The sequence below is a fragment of the Leucopleurus acutus genome (genome assembly GCF_964270905.1).
Source record: "Leucopleurus acutus genome assembly, chromosome: 20".
NCBI classification, from domain to species: Eukaryota; Metazoa; Chordata; class Mammalia; order Artiodactyla; family Delphinidae; genus Leucopleurus; species Leucopleurus acutus.
In genome coordinates this window covers 17,057,401-17,080,955 of record NC_139162.1, presented here as the reverse complement: position 1 = coordinate 17,080,955, position 23,555 = coordinate 17,057,401, and the positions used below count along the sequence as shown (strand labels likewise).

Sequence of the window (23,555 nt, the reverse complement as noted above, 5' to 3'; positions counted from 1 at the left end):
ACCCTTCCTGTCCGCCTCCTCTTCTCTCCGCCTCTAGGGATGAGAATGAGAGGATACCAAAGACATTTTTCAAAAAACCACCTTCATGAAAGAGAGCCAACACTGTGTGAACATTTAATTTCTGACATTAAAAAAAAAAAAGGCAAAGATTAAGAAAGGGGCCATTAAACATTTTTTGTTTCTAGTTCAGTGCAGGTCACGAAGCCTGTCAGAAAAAAGACCTTTTGGTGTGTTGATTTGTAGAGTCAGGCAAGAGACGACTGTAAGCGCGCTGAAGCCCTGTTGGTACCAGTTGGGAGCTAATTTCCCAGCAGAGCTGCTGAATGCTTTGCAGATCATCCACTTACTCTGGTGGGGGAGAAAAAAGGCCTGAATCAGCCAAAACAATTGCACCAAATGCTGCTGCTTTTAATTTCTTAGAATGACCTTTTCTGTAGCCCTTCCCTTTTGCGAGGACACTGGTCCAGCTCAACGTCACCCGCCGCCTCCTACTTGGCTTCATTGTCTGAAGCGCGTGCATGTTTCACAAGGTAGTTCCTTCCCTTCTGTTGCCGCGTGTTTTTTGTACCCACTGTTCTTGTTATGTATTAACTACGAAAAAGGTGGAGGAGCTTGGGTTTTATGACATGCCAACTCCCCTCACCTGGCCTCTCCTCCACACACATACCATAATAACCACCGTGAATTGGGGAAGTTTTCTTTCAGCAGCCCCCAGACAAATCGGAACAGTGGTGGGGGTCGTAAGCACACCCTCGAGGCTGAGGGCAACATGCCCTAAATCCAGGACAGCCCGGCTTCCCGCACCTTCGAGCAGTTTCACTCTGCCTGGTTAGGAGGCCCTCTGCTGGAAGGGGGATCCGTCCCATCAAGGAACCTATGGTTTCAAGACTGAAATGTCTTTGTTGGAACTTGCTTTGGAAGAGTCACTTGTAGCTGCCACCTCAGAAAGAAAGTTTCTCTGTCCTTTCAGCGGGGGGTGGAGGGAGGGCCGTGGAAGGGGGTTCGTTGGCAGTTGAGTTCTACCAATGTTTTCTCAAGCCGAGACTGAGCTCCATTCATCCTCCTGCCCGTGTGTGTGGCTCCACCGCCCCCAGACGGGGCCCGCCAGGCAGCCCGAAGTCTGCATTGAGAACTTGATCCCCCTCATGTAACAATTAAATTTTAGTAAGTGAAATAAAAATGCTTTGGCACAAAAAAAAAAAAAAAAAAAGAAAAAAAGGAAAAAACAGGAGAGAGAAAAAGCAAGCCAGCGGGGAACAATACTTGTTTTATTTCAGTGTGAAGAGTCTTTGACAGCACCCCCGTTCCCCGCAGGCTATGAGAACTCTCGGGCCACTGCAGCCCTGCCCCAGGGACCCCGCAGCAGAGTGAGGCTGGGGGTGGAGGTTCTAATGTAAACAGTGACCCTGAAGGCCCGGAGTCAGCTCCCGCTTCTTTCTCCTGTCTCCCCTTCTCTCTCTCCCTCTCTGTCTCTGTCTCTCTGTCTCTGTCTCTCTCTGCCTCTGTCTCTGTCTCTCTGTCTCTGTCTCTCTCTGTCTCTGTCTCTCTCTGCCTCTGTCTCTGTCTCTGTCTCTGTCTCTCTCTGCCTCTGTCTCTGTCTCTGTCTCTCTCTCTTTGTCTCTCTCTCTCTCTCTGTCTCTCTCTCTCATCATCTCGCCCCCAGCCCCACCTCCCCAGACAGACGCACACAGAACACTGAACAACTTCAGGTTCAGGCCGGAGGAGAAGAAAGGTGCTTTGTGAAGGGAAGCAAAACATTCCTGGGGGAGGTGAGGGGCCCGGGGCCTGAATGGCCCTCAGTCTGCCGCACACCGCTGCTCCCTCTCCCCGCGCCCAGGAGGGAGGAGGGCCCAGCCCCCAGCCAGGAAGCTCTGGGCGTGGGCAGGGTTTGTGGGAATGATTTCATTGGAAAGGCCTGCGATATTTTTTCCCCTCCCGTGTGTGGTTCTTGGAGAAAGTTGGAGGTGGTGGTGATTTCAGCCGCCTTGGCCGCCTTGAGCAGTAGCCGAGCAGCTGACGCACCGGCCGGCCGCGCTTTGCCGGGCAGCCCCGCTCCGGGCTCCCGGCCTGGCCTGGGGGCGTCCTGGCCCACCTTCCTCTGCACACCTCTCCCTCCCCCTCGCTCCATCCTCTCCACAACCCGTCTGGGCCCTCAGCGTGCAGGGTTCTTTTTTGGTTTTTCTTCTTCTTTGAAGACTTTCGAGAGGAGCAGATGCCACCTAAGTCCCCACCGTATACTCTGCAAAGTGCTAAAATGTGGAAACCAGTCCTTGGCATTTTTATTTTTATCGATTGATTTATTTTTAAGCAGTGGCCTTTTTTTTTTTTAAACTTCTGTGTTCTGCTGTGTTTCTTGTGTTTAGTCTTCAAGTGCTTCCACTGACCATGACCCACTGGGCCCCCTCCCTCCTGGCTGGGGTAAGTACTGAATTCTCCTTCTGTGCTGATGCTTTGCTGTGCTCTGTCCTCTTTCCCTGCACATCTTCTCACTTCCCTGCCTCGGTTCCCCGTTTCTATTCTCTCCAGCACACCCTCTGGGGATACCCGGCTGGAGCAGTTGCAGGTGATGGAGCTGGAAGTTTGGGAAAGTAACTGAGTTCCCCTGCACCCCTATAGCACTCACCTGCCACAGCTGCAGGGGGGTGACCCTATGAGAGAAATCCCCCAGCAGCCTTGGGACTGTTGGGTTGTCGTGCTGACTTTCAAGGTGTCTCCTCAAGAATCCATCCTATTTGATGAAGGCATTTTGACACTGGCTGATTCCCAGATGCATTTGTTGCAGGTCCGTGGCTGTCTGCTTAGACACCTTACCAGACCTTCCTTTGCAGCTGAGATGTTGGAGGACTTCAGCCTGATTTTGACCTCAGCCGCCTTTTTATTTATGATAACGGCTGTGAAAGGGGCCAGAGGGAAACAGATAAGAGAGTTGAGTGAGGGCTGGTGATGTTATGGAAGTGCACTGTTGCTAGTTAATGATGTCGTACTGGATTCTCCTTGTCACTGGAGAACTCCAAGTCCTTGGTGTGATTTGCCAATAATGAGTTAGAGGGATGCACAGCCATGACTTGGTGAGACAGTGTGCCTTATGGCTATTCTGGGAAGGAGTGGCCATGCACAAAGGGGTCATGAGAGATGGCAGGACCCAGTGCATTCTGCAGCTCCGAGCTGGGTCGGGGTTTTGTTCAGCATGTACGACAGGAGACCCTGGGAGCTGAAGAGGGCCGTTTTTGCAGGAATTGTTGTGGGTCAGGTTTAGTTTGTTTGTTAGGCCAGCAGAAGACAGCGAATGCTGGTTTGATGGTATTCACAGATAGTATTAAAAAAGGCCGGGGTGTGCTCCCCAACAAAGACGAAGAAGCTGACAATGATAGGAAAAGCATCACCTGGAAAAATGCAGCTTTTGAACTGGATCCTCTACATCTCTCCATACAGACACAACTACTCCCTGGTAGTAATTTACAGGGTTGCATCAACCCCTATGGCCCTGCAGGGTATCAGTTAGTCAATTACCACTGCATGCCAGGGCACTTGGAAAGGCCTCCTAGCCCTCCTAGAGGAAAAACTCAGATAGCGGGGCCTCCACACAGTTCTTGACTTTTCAGCGGGGTAATCCCTTAGGCACACAGCTGATCCACCCGGCTCCCTGAACTGATGAAAGGTCACTGTTCACTGTTGTCTCAGATATTGACAGCAAGTCAAATGTGAGAGGGTCAAACATAGGATCCCTGGCTGGGCAGGGGAAGACTCATCCGATGAAATAAGAATCTGTAAGGCTATCTGGCAGACCCTGTGAACTAGAGCAGGGAACCCAGAATTGTTCCTGGATCTGTAGAGTCAAGTGGTTTATTTCTGTACCAGTTCTGCTAAACGGTGGTCACCAAGTAAGAGCAGCTTATAGGGTCTCAAAAACAGCTCCTAGAAGCCAGGTGTGAGATATTTGAGATGGGAATAGGAGCCATGGTTGGAGTCAGTGCTGTTTACAAATGATCAGGAGAACACACCAGACCGTAATGATACGAAACTGAGAGGAGAAGAACATCTGGCCGAGGGCCAGGGAACCTTCCTGATCAAATCCTTTGGGCTTTGTGTTAGCTTCCCCAGGGCTGTGGCAGGGTCATCTCCCCCGGGGGAGTTAAGATGGAATCGAAAGTATAGCAAAACCAAAGGAGAGTTGCATTTAGTGCAACCCTGCTGCCAAGTCTCCTGTGCTCAGTCCTGGGTCCCTTTCTGCTCCTGTAGGAGAGATCCCACATTTTCCCTGAGCACCGACCCAGGGGTCAGAGCACCTGAGGTTTAAGATCCACATCCTCTCAGCTGCTCTGACCCTGGGCATGTGACTGAATGCTCCCGAGTCCATTTCTTCCTAAACGGGGTCAAGCTAGATGTCACCTAAGGACTTTCCCAGCTCCCAGACTACGACCTTGCATGCAGCAAGGTGGTTCCAGTGGGCCATGAAAGGCCTCCACGCAGCAACAAGGGCACTTCCCGGCTGGACAGATCCACCCGCCTCGGCTTTGGCCCTTGGGAGAGGACACGCGGGAGGATCTAGTTCAAAGCAGAAGCTTCCGGGCTGGGAGCAGCTCCTTCTTCCCCTCAGAACCCTGTCGGGAAGCCGGTCTTCTGTGGGACGGTCCCACAGGCTGTTCTGAGGTGATGGTAGCTCTGTAGCAATCCCAGTCACCTTCTTTTCTTTCTTTCAAGTCTCTTGTTTTTGAAATTTCCATCAAGTAGTGGATACCAGGTAAGTCAGACAGAGACCAGGACCATGGGTTGATACTATGAACATTGCAGCCTGCTACTCAAGGGGAGGGGGCTGGGCTCCCTAGTTTTGCATCTATTTCAGCTTTTGGTTTCCCTGTAGCTTCTGGAACTGATGATTTTTATTTCTTTAATTTCTCCCTGTCATCGTAAAAGAGGGAGGGCCATGAGCATTGTTTGTTTTCAGGACAGAAACAGGTTTGAAAGCCCAGGAACTTTGAGCTGGGAAAGGTGACGCTCTTGGTTTCGGAGTCTTGCTCCAGTCTTGCCTGCCATCCACCTGGAGCTGATGGGCGCCCCTCTCAATCCCTCTTAAAGACCAGAATCACCAGCTGGAGTTGAGTTTGCCCCTGGAGCCCAGAGTTTCTCCCTCAAACAACTCAGCGCCATTGTTAGTACACCAGTAAAAGGACAACAAGATCAGTGTTGTCCAGAGAATAGAAAGTATGTCTGAGCTCCCCAAACACGGCCCCATCTCAAAGCACACACTTAGGTATAAGACCAGGATGGCACTGTAAGTGCCCACAACCCCAGGGGTCTCTTGGCATGTGTGCAACATAGAGGTTTTGCTGCGATGTAGGAGTTTGAGAACAAAACTTTGCCTTTAAGCAGGGGGGTACATAGGCCCTGTGGTGCAGAGCGCTGATCAGAGAGGGATGAAGGAAAATGCAGCCACCCCACAGTGACCCTGCCTGTGGGACAGGGGCACCTGGGTCGGCTGCATCCAGTGGATGGAGGGGCTGCAGAACCAGAGAGCAGCCGTGATGGACTGGGGTGGGGGCCAGGATCCTGGGGAGGCTGGACTGTGCCTCCACTTTGCACACAGCTGGATGCAATTATGCCTCTGGTTTCAGCTGGGCTGCCCCCTCTCCATGTTCTCCCCTCCGTGTTGCCACACCGCCCCCTTGCCTCCAGCAAATCAACCAACCGAAGATGGTGTTTGATCTGGAGTTGAAAATGTGTATATCCCTCCCCTACTCCCCAATAGGGAAAGATTCTCTTTGTCCTTTTTGCCAGTGACAGATGTGAGTGAACCAGGCTCGTGCTGGTTAAACTTCTCTAACAGGTTAGGAACAGGGGTAGAAATTCAGACCCAGCACCCAGGAGGTGGGAGCCAGAGGGGAGAGGACATGGGCTCAAGACGTCTCAATCTGAGAGTCCGCTTTTCCTTCTTCTCCCCTGACAGAGAAGAGACAGGACAACGGACGGGTGTATTACGTGAACCATAACACACGCACTACCCAGTGGGAGGACCCTCGGACCCAGGGGTAAGGACTCAGGCCGGGAGGGGTCTGGGCTGGGCCCTGTGCACCTCCAGTACTGGCCCGGTGGCCTTGGACTGCATTTGTCCTCCACAGCCGATGTTCTGGGAACTTTGGCCACACACAGGTGCCCTGAGACCCTCATGATATGATGTTGGCCCAGTGAGAGCTTGAAAGTGGCACCTTAAGTTGGCCTTCCTCATGGATACAGAGTGGCCTGGCTGGCAGGTGCTGCTGGTCTCTGTGCCAGTTGTGCAGGATGCCGATCACGTGATTTCAGAAGGGTTGAGAGCCCTGCCCCAACACTGTCAACTCCCCACCCCCCAGAAGCTGGTCTGGGATGGAGTACTGGGCGCCTTGTGATCGCTGGTGCCTGCTCAGGCCACGGCCATCCACCCAGGGCTGGTTCTTTGCCACAGTAGGACAGTAGATGACCTCTCTCTGCTGCAGAACCATCCTCAGGACTTGGGTATTGCCAAGCACATTTCCTCAAGGGTTGTGCAGGGCCTGGGTAAAAACAGAGAGAAAGCAGCACTTCAGGGACCCCAGCCTCCTTAGCATGGAGGCCCAGAAGGTGAGGCCAGCCCTTAACCACTCTCTTCCCATGTTTCCAGGATGATCCAGGAACCAGCTCTGCCCCCAGGGTGGGAGATGAAGTACACCAGCGAGGGGGTGCGTTACTTCGTGGACCACAATACCCGCACCACCACCTTTAAGGATCCTCGCCCAGGGTTTGAGTCTGGGTAAGGACTTTGCACAGGTGATATCGCTCTTAGCACAGGCCTGGTATAGCTGCTCTTACTGCCCTCTAGTGGCCAGTTTTGATGTCACACTAGTGGGGATGTGGAGAGAAGGGGCTACTCTATTTACTCAGAATAACACTGGTGGTCTTTCTCTAAAAGCAAGAGGTCTGGCTTTCTTTTTTTAAAAATAAATTTATTTATTTATTTATTTATGGCTGCGTTGGGTCTTCATTGCTGCACGCGGGCTTTCTCTAGTTGCGGCGAGCGGGGGCTACTCTGCTGTGGAGCACGGGCTCTAGGTGCACAGGCTTCAGTAGTTGTGGCACGTGGGCTCAGTAGTTGTGGCTTGCAGGCTCTGGAGCGCAGGCTCTGTAGTTGTGGCGCACGGGCTTAGTTGTTCTGTGGCATGTGGGATCTTCCTGGAGAGAACTCGAACCCGTGTCCCCTGCCTTGGCAGGCGGATTCTTAACCACCGCGCCACGAGGGAAGTCCCTCTGGCTTTATTTCTAGTTTTTCTTTTTAATCTTCAAATCTTCAGAAGGTCTTAATGGCAGTCACTTTCTTTCTTTTACACCTTACTTTACTCGTCTTTAACATAGCATCAGCTTTCCTTAGGACTAACAAGATGCGTTGCTAATTTTTGAGAAATCACATGGATTCCAGAACATCTTTGCTCTTCCCAGGACGAAGCAAGGTTCCCCTGGTGCCTATGACCGAAGTTTTCGGTGGAAGTATCACCAGTTCCGTTTCCTCTGCCATGTGAGTTCTGGTACTGGGACCTCCCCTGGAGATTGGGGTTGTAGAGTTATTTCAGCACAGTTTTCTAGCCCAGCAGCAGGCGTTGGAATGCCTGTGTCTTAGGTGGGAGCAGGTCACTTGTCTCACCTCGAGCAGTTTTGTGACGTTATCTCTAGGAAGCCAGCCAAGTTCTCTCCCCAAGCCCAGGGGGATGGGGAAGCCTGTTCAGACAGACAGGTGACCAGACTGAATAGTTACCACCAAGACCCCAATTTGAGGTTTTGTTTTTTCCTTTTCTTATCAGTCAAATGCTCTCCCCAGCCATGTGAAGATCAGCGTTTCCAGGCAGACACTTTTTGAGGATTCTTTCCAACAGGTTAGAGAATAACCACCGTGTCTAAGACCAGGGGCAGGCAGGAGGTCCCCTCCCGCTACCCTGTCTTCTATCATGTAGCCTGTTAAGCCCACATGGTAGAGTTCTCAAGGCGTGGGCCTTGGTGACCGGTATCTGCCGAAGAGCAGGCCTGGGAGTCCCCTGTCCCCCACCCCCCAGCCTGCCATGGAAGGGAGAGTGGCAGGCTGGCCACGATCTTCTGTCTCCCCAGATCATGAACATGAAGCCCTACGACCTGCGCCGCCGGCTCTACATCATCATGCGCGGCGAGGAGGGCCTGGACTATGGAGGCATTGCCAGGTGAGTTGGGAGCCCCGGAAGGCTGTGCTGCACCCCGCTTCCCCAGGCTACAGGGCCCACGCCCAGAAAGCTGTCTGCTTCTTGCTCAGAGTGTTGCCAGATCTCTCCTGCATCTTCAGGAGTGGGCAGGGGTGTGGCCAGTCCGAAGGGGCGCTGGAGCTGGGTCTGGGGGTCCCCTGCTGGGCTAGGTATTAATCCTTTAGTTTTTGGGTCATGGGACGGCTAGGGGCCTTCTGGGGGAGGGGCTCGGGACAATGGCTCTTTACCAACAAACCTGTCATTATTTCCGGCTACACCAGTGTCAGTAGCTAAATATCAGTGTTAAGTGGTTGTCCAGTAGAATCGACCCTGGGCTTCACTTCGTCTTGAGGCAGCCGGGGCGTGTTAAGTCGGCTGTCTTGGTGTATACCTGGCATGAATAAGCTGTGTCCCAATCCAAAGGGCATTGATCAGTACTCAGCTGCGTGTCATGTGCACAGGGTCAATAAATTAAAATAGCTAATATAACCCTAAAAAGAGCTCAAAGCGTTGTCTTGCCCTTACCCCAGCCCACCTACAAAAGTTAACAGACTCTGGCAAAATGTTGCCTTGGACGATGGGGCACAAGGGCCCCGGCAGAGAGAAGGAGCATCTTGGCCTGCGGTGACTGCTCAGCTTGCTGACCTCTCATGGTGTGGGGACGTCTTCTCACTTGGTGTTGGGTTAACTTGCTTCTGGTCCTCTGTGTGCTGGTGGCGTTGCCCTCTGTGTTGGCACCCACGGATCGATTGCTCTTTTTTCCGTGGTGACTGTGGTGACCTCCTCTCTAGGCTCTGCTTGGTGGTGTGGCTCCCGCCCCGTGTGTGTCTGTCTCTCTGTGTCCTGCCAGTGGTTTTACCCTATGGTAGGTTACGTCATGCTGTTCTACCACAGGGTAGAACCACGGACAGGATACCGGGGCACCCTCTGCATCGAAGGACTCCTCGTCTGCCTGGCCACAAACAGCCCAGCAGCCAGGGACTGGCCCCCTTGGGACGTCCCCCTGCTGGTTTAGCTCCAGCCCCAAAGGACTCTGAATTCTGGCTTGAGGCTTGTACCTAGGGAGCAAAGAGATGCGAAGGCGTGGGCATTGGTTCAGATGAATGCGTGGACATATGGGGAAGGGTGTGGTTGATGGGGTCTGGGGTGAGGGGATGGCAGAGTGCAAGGGCAGTGAGATACCTGCGTGGTAGCTGGGGGGAGTGAAATGTAGACACTGCATTGGTTACAGAGTTTTCATGCAGAAGGAGTTAGGAACGTATTACCTTGTATTCACATTATGCTGCCTACTCAGGTAGGGTGGAAGCAGCGTGGCTGCTGTTCATATAGCACCTTTGCAAGATTTAGAAAAAGATGCCCTTTGTCAAGACACTTCTGTGTTGGAATATGGCCGATATATACTGGCTTTATCAGAAAAAAGGCAGCTTGACTGCTATTCGCAGGAAAATTGTTGTGATAAATGTACAAATCTATGATACTGTAACATCGTGTCGTTGTGCAGTGCACAGCCTACACAACTGTGCATAGTGGCTCAGGGTGCAAGGAGCTCCTTTGCCATTAGGCGCTCTGGATAACAGATGGAAAGTCCTGGAATGCAGCACCTGGAGCCAACATGCAGGCACGCAGGTTTTCCCGAGCATCATCGTCAAGTGCAGTTGTTCTGGTTCACACTAGGTCTGACCCTGCCCCATTCACTGACCAGCTGTTCACAGAGGTTAGCCCAGGTGCTGATCCCAGTGGAGCTGCCTCCCCAGGACGCATGTCTCCAGCCTAGGTGAAACAGGACAGCACAGGAGAGTCGCACCTCCAGAACAGGTGTGCAGGGAGGGATCCATTAGTTCCGTTTTTCTCTCTCTTCTCCCACAGAGAGTGGTTTTTCCTCCTGTCCCACGAGGTGCTCAACCCCATGTACTGTTTATTTGAATACGCCGGGAAGAACAATTACTGCCTGCAAATCAACCCCGCCTCCTCCATCAACCCCGACCACCTCACCTACTTCCGCTTTATTGGCAGATTCATTGCCATGGTAAGATTCGCCCTCCAGGGAGGGCGGCGACCCTATACACCACCAGCAGCCGCTGCAGCCTGACACCCCCCTCTCTGAGCCCCACCCTCGTCCTTTTACAGAACTACTCACTAAAGATGCAAAAAGCTAGCGAGAGTTCTGGAAATAGTTCAGAGCTCTCTCAGTGGCCACCCCAGGGTGCTGAGGAGGTTTTCGTGTTGATTTGTGTAGGATTTGTCAAGCGAAAGCCCAGGGTCCCTGGATCAAAGTCTTCACTTAACATTCAGCGCTTGCCCTGTTGGGGGTGGGGCATGACGGGCACAGCCCACCTGCTGCCTGTCTCTGGGTGTTGCCACAAGCTGGGTGGCAGCGTTTGGGAATGTCCGACTGAGACTCAGGCCTTCTGGAAGGGGATTTGGAATCTACACTGGCTGAGAATAGAACCCTAGTAGACCGGTTGGTGCAAGATGTAGGAGGCATCTGTCAGGAGGAGGGCAAAGTAGGGAAGGGGGAGTTAGGTATTTGTATTTATGTAGAAATAGGAGCACAGTGTGAATATTGTTGAGTGTCCTGTTGAGTGTCTCATGAGCATCAAGAACCAGGATGGAGACGGGAGCCCGTGAGGGCCACGGTCCCGCTGCCGCATTTGGTAGTTTGAGAGGTTTCACTGCTAGCTTTCCTTCACTTCTTCCCCTGACTTCCCGAGTGAGTGTCTGCCCCGCTTCCCTCTCAGGAGGACCCAAGAGCCCATGACTAAATATGTCCCTTCCCTTTGTCTGGAAGTTCTTGGCCAAGGTGCTGGGCTCAGGAAGTGGGCACATTCTTCCCCGGTCTAGAGACCCGCCTGGCCCTGCAGCGGACAGGACAGACCAGTAAAACCCTAGACTATTACTCACCACTGGCCCGCCAGCAGCCGCGTCTGCATTATTTTTGGCTGCCTCCGCTGCCCAGCTCAGAGCAGCAGTGAGTCAGGGCCGCCACCTGGAGCTGTGCTGAATGAGTCGTCTCTGTACGCCTGGGGGCAGATCTCTGCTAGAGCAGGGAGCCGGCAGGCAGGCAGTGGGCCAGAGGTGAGTTCCTGAGCGGCCAGCTCTGCTCATCGCTGAGGTCTGCAGGTGGGACCAAGAGTGCTGCAGACTTTCCCTTCAGGCCCTGGGGCAGCCGGATGCTCAGGAGGGCAGGTTGCAGTAGCTGGGCAGTAGCTGATATGCGGCATCCTAGGAAAACCAGATCTCTCTGCCATGTCTCTTCCTTCCTCAGGCTCTGTACCATGGAAAGTTCATCGATACAGGCTTCACCCTCCCTTTCTACAAGCGGATGCTAAACAAGAGACCAACCCTGAAAGACCTGGAATCCATCGACCCCGAATTCTACAAATCTATCATCTGGATCAAGTGGGTCCCCTCCATCGCCCTGTGCTGGGAGAAGAGGGAGTCTCAGGGTGGGTCGTAGTGCGGGTGGATGCACAGCTTCTAGGTCCCCCTGCAGGGCAGCTCTGGAATTCTCTCCTTGCATCAGGGAGATGTCCCGTGACGCCTTTCTGGGTTCTAGGCCACCTGTGAGTCCTCGCGTCCCACGGGCACTAAAAGTGAGTGATGCAGCAGGAGGGAGGGAAGACCCTTCTAAGACAGACATCTTCCCTCTGGGTCTCTCGTGCCCCCAGAGAGAACAATCTGGAAGAGTGCGGCCTAGAGCTGTACTTCATCCAGGACATGGAGATCCTGGGCAAGGTGACAACCCATGAGCTGAAGGAAGGTGGTGAGAGCATCCGAGTGACAGAGGAGAACAAGGAAGAGTACATCATGTGAGTTTCAAGCACTGGGGAGCCAGGGGCCTGGATAAAGGGGAGCAGAGACACAGCTGGCTGCAGAGAAAGGCTCTCCCGCTCTTATCCCGGGGCACCCTCTTCAGCCAGGCCCCCATGCGTGGCCCCTGGGTCACCAGGGATGGAAAGAACCTCTCACTTTGCCCTGACCTCAGAAGGCTGCCATGGCCAGACACGTGCTGAGCAGAGCCGGGGCAGCCAGAGCCCGAGGCCCTGTGTGCCAGCTCCCGGGTGCCCTTTGTTCCCGAGTGGTAGACTTCAAGACCGCGAGGCTGAATTTCTTTGAAGAGGCATAAAGCTTCGGCGCATCCCCCTTCTTCCTCCTAACTCACAGGGTGTCTGTGTCCTGCCCGCTTAAACCCACTCTCGCACGTGAGGTTGTGCATGAATGTGCCCATTTCTTCAGGTCCCTTGGTCTCGTCTTTTAACCTCCACTCGTCTGAGGTTCAGTCAGCAGTGGTGAGAGGAGCAGAAGGGGGGGATTTCAAAGATTCAAGTGTTGCTGGGTTACTCTGAGGTTTTAAAGGCCGTGCTCTTGGGGCCGGCCGCAGCCTGGGAGTCCCGCCTGCCCGAGGTCAACTCTCAGCTGCCGATGGCAGCCCCCTGGCAGGCCCCGGCGGTGGCCTCCTAGGCAGTGCATCTTGGGCTCCTCCGACGGCCGGTCTTGGTTTCAGGCTGCTGACTGACTGGCGTTTCACCCGAGGCGTGGAAGAGCAGACCAAGGCCTTCCTGGATGGCTTCAACGAGGTGGCCCCCCTGGAGTGGTTGCGCTACTTTGACGAGAAAGAGCTGGAGGTGAGGGCTGAGGTTGTTGGGACCCTGAACCCCTGCCCCTGGGGCTGTCCTGCCCTTTGATAGCCTCGCCGCGCACCCACAGCGACTCACCAGTAAAGCCCTGCGCTCTCCCAGGACGGTGGCAGCGGGTGAATAACATGGACTTGGGTCTCGCACCTGCCCTCACCTGGGCCCTTGTCTGCAGGGGGTCCACGTGTTACCCATACTATTAAAACTGCCCGCAGAAATAGTTGAAGATGTGTGGGATGCTTTCATCTGCCAGGGAGTGGATGAGGCACGGCGCACCATGGGGAAAGGGCTGGCGCCGGGTGCCTGACACCCTCTCTCTCCACCGCAGCTGATGCTGTGCGGCATGCAGGAGATAGACATGAGCGACTGGCAGAAGAACACTATCTACCGGCACTATACCAAGAACAGCAAGCAGATCCAGTGGTTCTGGCAGGTGGGTACTGGGTCTGGTCCCTGCAGTCAGGGTGAGGGTCTGGGCAGGGATGTTTGAGCCGTCCCCACAGAAAGCGAGACCTGATTCGACCCCAAGCTTGAGGACGCTTGTGTTATCACCTCCCTCGTCTTTGACACTCTCCTCACCTCCCCCAACTTGCAAAAGGAGATGAAAAGCCCAACCTTGGGACAAAAGGAGCTGTTGCAGCTGGGTCGTGGCCACTGCATTTGACAGGAGGTGTCAGCGGTGGACCAGCTCCCAATGCTGGTGTGTGTGTGTGTGGACGGGGGGTGGTTTAGGCAGGAGGGAGAGCTCTCATGGGTCGCGTGGTCTCCTTCCAGCCAGGTGGGGGGTGGGAAAGCCTGGGCTTGCTCCAGAGAAACTGAAAGAGCTTGATGTCCTGGATACAGTGAATCGATTCCTTTATATGAGTGGGTCTTGTCGTTGTTGTCCTTTTGAAGTATAGCACACATAAAAAAGAATGAGCGTATATAGGTTTTCTATGGAGGTAAAATTCACATACCATAAAACTTCACCATGTTAATTTAAGCATTTTAAGGTATACAGTTCAGTGGCTCTTACAGTGGCTTTTGACAACGTTGTGGAACCATCACCACTATCAAATTCCAGCACATTTCATCTCCCTTAAAAAGAAACCTCATACAGGGAATTCCCTGGCAGTCCAGTGGTTAGGACTCCGAGCTGTCACTGCCGAGGGCCCAGATGAGGGCTCTGGTTCAATCCCTGGTTGGGGAACTAAGATCCCACAAGCCATGCAGTACAGCCCAAAAAAAAAAAAAAAAAAAAGAAACAAACCTCATACCTATTAAGCAGTCAGTCTCATCCTTAGCATTTTTTTAAAATTAATTAATTACTTTTGGGGTGCATTGGGTCTTTGTTGCTGCGTGCAGACTTTTCTCTAGTTGCAGTGAGTGGGGGCTACTCTTTTTGTGGTGTGCGGGCTTCTCTTGTTGTGGAGCACGGGCTCTAGGCGCGCGGGCTTCAGAGTTACGGTGTGTGGACTCAGTAGTTGTGGCACACGGGCTTAGCTGCTCCATGGCATGTGGCATCCTCCCGGACCAGAGCTCGCACCCATGTCCCCTGCAGTGGCAGGCGGATTCTTAACCACTGAGCCACCAGGGAAGACCCTTAGTGTGTTTTTAGAAGTGGAACTTGCATGGAAAGGAGACTACTGGCCTGGGGTGTCCCTGAGACCAAGAGATGTCACATAGATTGGTGGGAATGGTCTATGAGCACAGCCTCTTAGAGCAGCTTTGGGGTTTTCCAGGTACTGGCTGTCACCTTCCCACCCAGCCTGGGCTCCATGTTCTCAGCCCTAAAGAGGGGCCCTGGCTGACTGGAGAGTTACATGTCAGGGCGAAGTGCTGGGCCATGGGGGCCCTGACTCTGCCTTGGCTTGCGGGGTTCCAGGTGGTGAAGGAGATGGACAACGAGAAGAGAATCCGGCTGCTGCAGTTTGTCACTGGGACCTGCCGCCTGCCTGTTGGGGGATTCACCGAACTCATTGGTATGTCTTCACTTGCCCTGCTCGCACCCTGGGGTGGAGGAGAGGACAGCTCAAAGCGGGAGCAGAACCTAGTGTCTTCCCTGGAAGCAAGTCAGGGGAAGGGGGCTGAACCATCTGTGGTGGAGTCGGAGGGTCCTGCCTTAGGAAGGGACCATCCTGTTATATACAATATGTTTTTCTTTGGGTAACAGGTAGCAATGGACCACAGAAGTTTTGCATTGACAAGGTTGGCAAGGAAACCTGGCTGCCCAGAAGCCACACCTGGTGAGTGTGCTGGTTTTTGTGGGAGGTGGCCAGAATCTGAGACCCGATGAGCCACTGAGGGCAGCCCTGTGGGCAAGGTGGCTTCAGGGCCTTGACCCGGGCAACTTGTGTGTAGTTCTGGGGTTTGGGGAGGAGGGGCTTCTGGGCCTGGGCCTCTGATCTTTTGGGAATTGTGACAGCAGTTATGTGCCCTGACGGCAGTACCGGATATGAAATGCCGAAACACTGCTATTCCAGTCAGCAAAGAGCTGCTGTCCTGAGTCCCCCCTGCCTGTGGTTCCCCATTTCCCTTGCAGCCCTGCCTCCTCTGACCCCTTCATGGTCCAGGGACACAGCACAGCCTTCAGGGACCCTGTTCTGGCGTCTGGCTGGCTGGCATTGTGGTCGAGCCACAATCTGGGAACTCTTTTGACCCCACCCTGTGGCTGTTAGAGCTCTGACCTCCCTGTGCTGACTGCCCTGCTCTCCTTTCTCAACAGTTTCAACCGGCTGGATCTGCCACCATACAAGAGCTACGAACAGCTGAAGGAGAAGCTGCTGTATGCTGTCGAGGAGACCGAGGGCTTTGGACAGGAGTAACTCAGGCTGCCCCTTCCCACACCCCCAGCACATATGTAGTCTTGAGTCCTGCCTGCCCGAGAAGCTGCTGGCCGCACAGCCCAGGAGACCCCTGTGGATGGTGGCCCTGCATAGGACCACACTGTCATCAGGCTGGTGGCCCTGCATAGGACCACACTGTCATCAGGCTGGTGGCAGCAGAGCCTGACCTCAAGAGGCCCTGCCCACCCCACCCTCCTACCCACTGGTGGCAGTCTGGAATAAAGCCCCCATGTCACTCTTGGCCCCATCAACCATTGCAAAGTCTGGAGGGCTGACCCTGTCTGTAGAGCTCACCCTCCTTCTCCCCTGAGACCAATCCTAGGTGTGTGTGAGTGTGCAAGGTGGGGCGCGCCATGCCGCAGCCCTAGGCCTCACGGGCTTGTTAGGTGAGAAGGAGACCGACCACTTGGGGTAGGTGTTCTGGGCTAACAAAGCCCACGGTCTTTGTCAGTAAAAGAGGTTCTGTTTTGTATAGAACTTTTCCAGTGATCTGTATAAATGAAGGTCTCAGGGAGCGGAGCTCCAGATCAAGGTCACCGCTTGTCCCTCGCTAGCCGTCTCCAGCTGCAGAGGCTGAGCAGCATGGCCCCTCCCTCCACTCATTGCTGGCCAGTTGGTTCTTTCCAGCAGACAAAGGGTCGTACCAGCTGCTTGGGTGTTGCGGATGGAAATGGCAAACCCCCTCAGACTTTCTTTTCCCATTTACATACACTTGAAACATTTTGTGTGTAGGGCTGCTTTGTGCTCTGTTGTTGGTATGCTGCTGTCACTACTTCCTGTCAAGGAGCTGGTGCGCCAGGCATGGCTGGGACCCTGAGGGACCCAGCACTGTTGGTCCAAGAATTTCCCAAACAGCTGCTCCCCTTAGGAACCTGCTTAGCAGTTCTACGAGCTCAGGCAGGCCTGACCCGGCGGCTCAGCTTCCCAGCAGCCTTGTCCCCGACCCTTGACAGAGAGGGAAGGGGGTTGTTGTCCTGAGTGGCACCCCGACCTCTCCGCCTCCAGTAGACAACTCCCTTTGCTAGATGGGGTGATGGGGCACGTGGGGCTGACCTGCCAAGCCCCCGGACCTCCAGGCGGCACATGCGTCCGGGTTGAGGATGAAGTGCACCCCAGCTACTGTAGAGTGTGTTCACTCTGCCTAGAAGTGCAGCTTTACCTGCACAGAGGAAACGATGCTCTTGGAAGCCAGCAGAAGGGCCCTGAGCTGCTGCCCACTTTCTGACTTGATTGCTGGAGCTCCTGCCAGCCTCTGCCGTGGGCATCCCGCTGTGTGTTGAGATCTTCCAGGCGAATACTCTCCTCTAGGATGCCGGAGTGGTGATTGTGCTGGGCCCCCATGCAGGCCCTCATACTGGCTACGTGGTCTTCTGAGGACAGTCGCGTGCTCCCAGGTCCTCGTCCTTCCCCCTGGTCTATGTTGGCTCTGGTGTGTGCTGATTCGGGTGGCTCAGCTCACTGCAGCCCAACCTTTCTTCTTCCCTCGAATCGTTGGCAGTGCTTCCCTGCGGTGTCTCACCATGTTGGGGGTTGGGGTGCAAGCTGCCTTGCGGGGTTTGGGAGCCTCAGGCTCATGCGCGTGCAGAGTGTTGTCATGTGGGTGTGGGTGTGTACATACGTGTATATAACTGAGGTGTCTGTACGGAATGCCCTTTGGTAGCTCTGAGTTGGTCACCAGATTGTTTTGTAATGCCCACCCCCTTGCCTTGGTATTGCCAGTTTCTTGTGCAATAAACAATCAGCAGCTGTGGGTGGTGTTGGCGTGGATGTGTCCAAAATTACTGTCCTCCAGACAAAAGGCCTCTAGGCCCCACAGACCCTCTAGGTCCAGACAGGGGCGGACATTCCATGACCTTGCTGGTTTTGAGAATTGTGTGTGTCATTAACCAAGACAGCCACACTTCTGGTGGGTGGCTGAGTCCTCGTCGGGAGATCACAGGCTTCAGCCCTCGGTCAGTTGCCTCACAGCACCCTTTTGGCCTGGGTTTCTTTGAGCAGTTGCTGTGGAGCCAACAGCTGAGCCTGCAGGTTGGACCGGCTTCAGGAACCGGCTCCTGGGGACAGTGTTCTGGGCAATCATTCATTCGAGAAACATTTCCTGGGGTTTCTTGAGTTCCATGATCATAGAGGGACCCCCTGATCTTGAGCTCATCATGGTCAGACAAGGGCTTGCCGCCCACTTTTTTGAACACCTGAAGGTCCAGATAGGACCCATCAGTGCAGTCTTGATGCTTTTGACATGGAAATGACTTGGTTGTGGATCAGGCCTTGCTCTCACCGGGCTTCTTCCCGAGGGAGGCAGAGGTGGCAGAGTATCTCCTCCCTGGAGTTCATCAGCTGAACTCACTACCCCCAGCACCAAAGCTATACTTTGAGGAAATTATCGACAAAAGTCCACACGTTATACAGACGTCTCATAATAAATTCCAATAAGACATCTCTAGTCGAAATTGTTCTCCCCGCTCTTATCCCCAGAAGTAACTGCTGTTCAGTTTGCTGTCCTTCCAGACTATTTTTGTGTGTATAAATCATATGTACATATAATTTTAAAATGTACTAAAAATGAGATCTTACACATATTGAGCAACTCATCTCATTAAATGAGATATTAATAGGGACACCTTTCCATGTTCGTCAACATAGGTCCAGTGAATTCTTTAGTGTGTGATAGCCCATGTCATGGTTGTCCTGTAACACAACCATCTTTGTCCTAACGGGCATTGTATTTGTGTCCAACAGTTTGCTGGTGGAGGCTCTTGGTCAGGTCTTGTGCACCGATGCTGCTCTTCTGGGAGGGGGCAGTCCTGGAGTTGGACGGTTGACTATGCACCTTTATTTTTATTTCAAAGTTGTAAAAACGGTTTAGAAGTCCAAGACAGGAAGGGTCCACAGTGAAAGCCCCCCTCTTTTGTTCCTCAGGCATTCTGATCACCTTCTAGAGGCGACTGTTGTTGCTGATTTCTTTCGGATCCCTCCAGATAGACTTTAAAATCCCAACAGATTCTACTCAATTGCCCTTCAAAAAGGTTCTTGTTTTACCAGCCTTAGCATTGGACAGGACCCCTTGCCTCCCCACTCTGCGAACTGGATCTATGAGCTTCACTGTCTGTTCTTCCAGCTCTTCTTACACTTTTCCATCTCCTAACTCTGGGCATCTGCCCTTTTGCTTTTACATGATCATAGTGTTTTGTTTTTTTTTTTTTTTAAAAAAACCATTTATGTTCTATTTTGTAACCATAATGAAGTCTGTACTTTTCTAAAGGTTTATTCAAAAAACTGAAAAGCAAGAAAACTGTTTATATCACTATGATGATCTAAATGCTGTTTACTCCAGAACAAAATGGTATAATGTAGTACAACTATTTCTCCCTCATACAGCTCTTTCACCCTAGGGATTCTAATTACTGATCCTTGTTTTTACTATATCCTCATTTTTTTTTTCTTACTCTTAAGTGTTTCAAGTTAAATTAGACAAGCAGGAAGCCTCCCTACCTCTACACGCTGTAGTAAGTTCCTGATAAAATTAGCCAAAGCTACAAATTATTTTGGAACTGAAGAGCAGATATGACTCCCTTTGTCACCCAAGGTCCCCAGTGGGGCTCAAGACTTTATGTAAGGTGGGACCTCACTGGATCTGGAAAGCTCCGCTGTTGTTACCCCATTGCCCTTCTATATTGGGGCTCACATCATCCTTCTGGAAAAACTTAGGCTAAAGATCTACATGCTTCCATTCAGAGGAATGCTTACAAATAGCAGGTACTTCTTGATCTTCAGCTGAACTTGGCAACAACAAGGCCCCAGCCTCATCTTGGGGAAAAAAATTGAGTCAGTGCCCAAAGTTATTACCTCTGCTCATTTCCCTACACTCTCCCCCATGAGTCTAGTTTTAAATACCCTTTTCTCCACGTCCCTCTGATTCTGAGGTTGGTTTAAGTTTCATAGTCACTTTCAAGGTCACTTTCCTGTGGTCCATGCTGCATGAGTCAAGCACCAATCAGCTGACTCAGATCGGAGCACGTGACTTGTCTTTGGCACATTTTCTGTTTTTTGTACCTTCTGAATGTCATCATGGACTCAGGGCCTCACTCCAACTCAGCTGGTCCCGGTGACAATGATCATTGTTTTCTTTTTGATGCTTGTCACAGTTTTGGCCCCTTCAACTCGACTCTCTTGTCACCTCTCCAGATATACTTGATGGTCTCCATGACATCTAGTCCCAACACTAGTTCTGTTGCCCAAACACAGAATCAACTACTCCACTAGGAGCCCTGGTTCTTTTTGGTGTAAAATAGTACTAGAAACCAAAATGTGGGGTTCCATCAAGATGGTACCATGAACTCATGACTTGATCAGCTTCTCGGCTCCAAACGTATAATATAAAAAGGGAACACAAAATATAAAAAGACAGAAAAAAAGGCTGGTTCAAAAACAAGATAAATAAGCCCATGGGTTATAAATAAAACAAAAATGCAGAACGTTGGGCAAGATCGAACTGTGGGTCGGCTGCACCTAGAGCCTGGCAGTGGTGGCTGAGAGTTCAGCGGAGATGGGCACCAGTTGTGTACCTGGCTGTGGCTTTGAGAAAGATGGAGGCCCAAGGAGGCAAACTCATTAAGCCAAACCATCCCACTTGTTCCGGCCTGGATCTGTGACATTCCTATGTCCCCCCCAGGCCAGGGCCCCAAACTGCCATTCAAAGACCAGACTTTGGAATGGATGGTCAGCAGGACAGGATGTGGCAGCTGCAAAACCATTAGACAGGAAAAAGCGAGTGCAGATGGAGAAGGAGGAAAAGAATAACTCCTTACTCAAAATTTTTGGCTCCCTATTTCAGAGAAAGACATTCATGAGTGGTCTCTTGCCTGCTAGTCTCTTCTGTAAGGGTATTAGGTGGCAAGTGGACTTTTTCATGGGGCCCTAAATATCACTGTGCAGGGGTCTTTTCTCTGGGGTGATCAGTTTCTCCAGAGATGAGTCATCTGCTCCCCACCTGAGTGGGAGACTATACCTGAGCCAGGTAACCTGCCTGTAGGCTTCCTGGGAACAAGGAACAGGAAGGAGCCGGGGCTCTCAGAGTCCTGGCCACTGACCTGACCTTTTCTCTCCCCCTGGCCCTCTGCTCTGATTCGGGTCCCTGAGCCTGGGGCTACACTTGCCCCCTGGTCTTCTGCAGCTGGCAGAGGGGAGGTAGCCAAGCTGTATGGGGCTTCATGGGGACCTGTATCCCACCCTTCTGTGTAGAAACTTTTACCTACCCCAGTTTCTGCTCCCCTCCTGCCTTCCTGTTGCCCTTGCGTACTGAGTCTCTGTGAGGACTCGCTCATTTTCTGTCTGCATCTCCCTCTGCGGTGTCTTAGGTTAAGACGTCTCCTTGGTTGGTTACACTCCACCTTTGAACACTTTGTTAAACAACCTTGTCCACTGCTGAATCCTCTTATGTTCTCTTTGCCTTTGTGGATTAAGACTTTCACAAAGCTTTCTTCACTGTGGTTTTGGTGAGGCTGGAGAGGGAGAGGAGATGCTTCATCTGCTATCTGTCTCAGTTAGCTTCCTTTCCTTTCTATAGGTCTGCCTGTGGGCAGCTTGCAGCTGTGCAGAGAGGTCCCAAAGCGGGCTTGGCTGTTTCATTATATAGACTTTCGACTAAGCTGTCATGTTTACCCCCATGGCACTAACTCTGATCTTAGGCCTGAGCCTTTCCCCGCTCAGAACCCTTTTGGCTAAGCTCCTTCCACATGAATTTGAAGCGGAGGCTCCTGCTGCCCGGCCGCTGCTCCTGCTTTCCTCCTTCCAGAAATGTGTCGAATTCCCTTGTCCACCTCACAGATGCTACCTCTTAACTTGGGCCAAATGGCAAGGGTAAAATGGGAAATCTTTGACATTCATTCCCTCTCATTTTAGTGGCGTCTTGGGAGGGAGAAAGGATAAATACATGTCAGAACTGGTTTTTGCTAATCAGCCACGATTTTGCACCTCACTTCTTAGGAGCACTGACTTGGTTCCTAACTCTAGGGATTTTGTTTTGTTTTGGTTTGTTATCCCTAAAGCCACTGGGAGCAATAGGTAGTCCTGCATATAAACGAGGAATGTTTTACTTCTATATTTTCTATTAACATTATCTTTATTCTAAGGCTCTCATTAGGCACTGAAATTAAAAATGAAAAACCCACTGTAGTAGATTGTGGATTACCCTGGTGAATTCTTGTTTTTATCTGTAGGAGGCAGGCTTCTTAAGTGGCCCCCCATGACCCCCTCCTGGTATGCACACCCTTGTGGTACAAGCCCCTCCCTTTGAGTGGGAGTGGTCTAGAGACTTGCTTCTAACCAATAGAATATGGTAAAGGTGACGGGCTCTCTCTTCCTGTGATTAATTTACAAAGGATTTGGATCTACTTCTTGCTAGCTGACTCTCCACTGCCTTCTTGGCTTGTGTACTTCGATGAAGCAAGCCGCCATGGTGGGGAGGCCCACATGGCAAGGGACTGAGGGCCCCTTTGTGTCAACAGCCAGTGAGGAACTGAGGCCCTCAGCCCAACAGCCCGTGAGGAACTGAATCCTGCCAGCAACTACACGCTCTTAGAACCTTGAGACAGCAGCAGCCCAGCCAACACCTTGATGGTCTTCTGTGAGCATCACTGAGCAGAGGACCCAGCTAGGCCCTGCCTGGGCTCCTGACCCAGAGAAACTGTGAGATACTAATATGTATTGTTTTTAGCTGCTAAAGTTTATGGTAATTTGTTATGCAGCAATAGATAACTAATACACTATCCTAGGTCAGATTAAATGTCCTTGGATTAGCATTTCTTCCAAGTCCCAGGTCCTGAATGTGGCCATGATTTTTAATAATGAAAGAGCCATGGCATGGAGATTATCTGTAGTTCAAAAAATCACACTAACCAGGAATATAGGCAGAAAGGTACCAGTATCACTCTTCTTCCTTTTCTTGGGGAAAGAAAATACTGGGAAGTGGGAGTCATTTCAATCCCCGCCCCCAGCCCATGGCCTGACATCACTTCCCAGGTAGTACTGATGGCCTCAGAGGCCTTGGGTTTGGCCCAGCCTGCGACTGTGGCGCTCTACCTTGGGTTGTTATTCATTCTTATCTGGGCTTCCAGCCAAACCCAGTTGGCAAGAGTCATGTCCAGTCTCTCAAGGACAATTTTGAGTCAATTTTCTGTACAATCACAGGGTGAGCAGTAGGTAGGATAGATGGTGCCATTGCAGCAGTGAATGCACCTGAAGGACGGCCTTTGCAACCGCGGGACCCCCATGGGGGTTGGTTCAAGGGGCACATCTCCCACCTCAGTGGTGCCTCCCTCGTGAGCATCTGGGCCCTGGTGAGTTGTGGGTATAGAAGTGTCCTTTTCTTCTGGGAGGGAATTAATTTCATCCTTGAACTTTCGGTTTTTATAGTCGTGGTTGTTTGCCAACTCTTGTGATTGGTTCACATTGGTTAAAATATGGGGTATTATGGGGTGGGGGAGAAGTAGCATATGCATTAAACTTTTATCCTGTCCCTACTCTTTTTTAAAAAATATTTTTTAATTTTATTTTTTACCTTTTGGCCGTACCGTGCAGCATGTAGGATCTTAGTTACCCGACCAGGGATCAAACCTGCACCCCCTGCATTTGAAGTGCAGAGTCTTAACCACTGGACCGCCAGGGAAGTCCCCCGTCCCTACTCTTGAACAGGGGCACAGATCCTTGAGGCATCGGCTGTCTGCCATGGGCTACAGGAAACCCCTGGATAAGTATTTTTTTTTTCTAGCTTTATTGAGATACAATTGATATAACGTGTTAGTTTAAGGTGTATAATGTGGTGACTTGATTCATGTATATATTGCAAAATGATTACCACAATAAGGTTAGCTGATGCATCCATC

The 23,555-nt window shown here is 51.9% G+C and overlaps 1 protein-coding gene and 1 long non-coding RNA gene across 2 annotated transcripts in view; both read left to right on the top strand.

Annotated features, from left to right (window-relative positions):
- The window catches only part of WWP2 (WW domain containing E3 ubiquitin protein ligase 2), a 144,608-nt gene extending 127,154 nt beyond the window's left edge, over positions 1 to 17,454 (top strand). Inside the window, exons 11-25 of the mRNA XM_082863378.1 lie at positions 2,364 to 2,418; positions 5,945 to 6,026; positions 6,635 to 6,763; positions 7,447 to 7,522; positions 7,806 to 7,877; positions 8,107 to 8,195; positions 10,080 to 10,239; positions 11,479 to 11,612; positions 11,882 to 12,022; positions 12,718 to 12,838; positions 13,176 to 13,280; positions 14,712 to 14,808; positions 15,000 to 15,072; positions 15,552 to 15,782; positions 15,818 to 17,454. Of these exons, the coding sequence (XP_082719504.1) occupies positions 2,364 to 2,418; positions 5,945 to 6,026; positions 6,635 to 6,763; positions 7,447 to 7,522; positions 7,806 to 7,877; positions 8,107 to 8,195; positions 10,080 to 10,239; positions 11,479 to 11,612; positions 11,882 to 12,022; positions 12,718 to 12,838; positions 13,176 to 13,280; positions 14,712 to 14,808; positions 15,000 to 15,072; positions 15,552 to 15,651 (1,434 nt within the window). The 3' untranslated portion in view covers positions 15,652 to 15,782; positions 15,818 to 17,454. The remainder of the gene's footprint in view (positions 1 to 2,363; positions 2,419 to 5,944; positions 6,027 to 6,634; positions 6,764 to 7,446; positions 7,523 to 7,805; positions 7,878 to 8,106; positions 8,196 to 10,079; positions 10,240 to 11,478; positions 11,613 to 11,881; positions 12,023 to 12,717; positions 12,839 to 13,175; positions 13,281 to 14,711; positions 14,809 to 14,999; positions 15,073 to 15,551; positions 15,783 to 15,817) is intronic.
- Positions 17,455 to 22,878: 5,424 nt separating this feature from the next.
- LOC309977329 overlaps positions 22,879 to 23,555 on the top strand; it is a 292,832-nt gene continuing 292,155 nt past the window's right edge. The window contains exon 1 of the long non-coding RNA XR_014327045.1: positions 22,879 to 23,009. This is a non-coding gene — a long non-coding RNA (uncharacterized lncRNA). The remainder of the gene's footprint in view (positions 23,010 to 23,555) is intronic.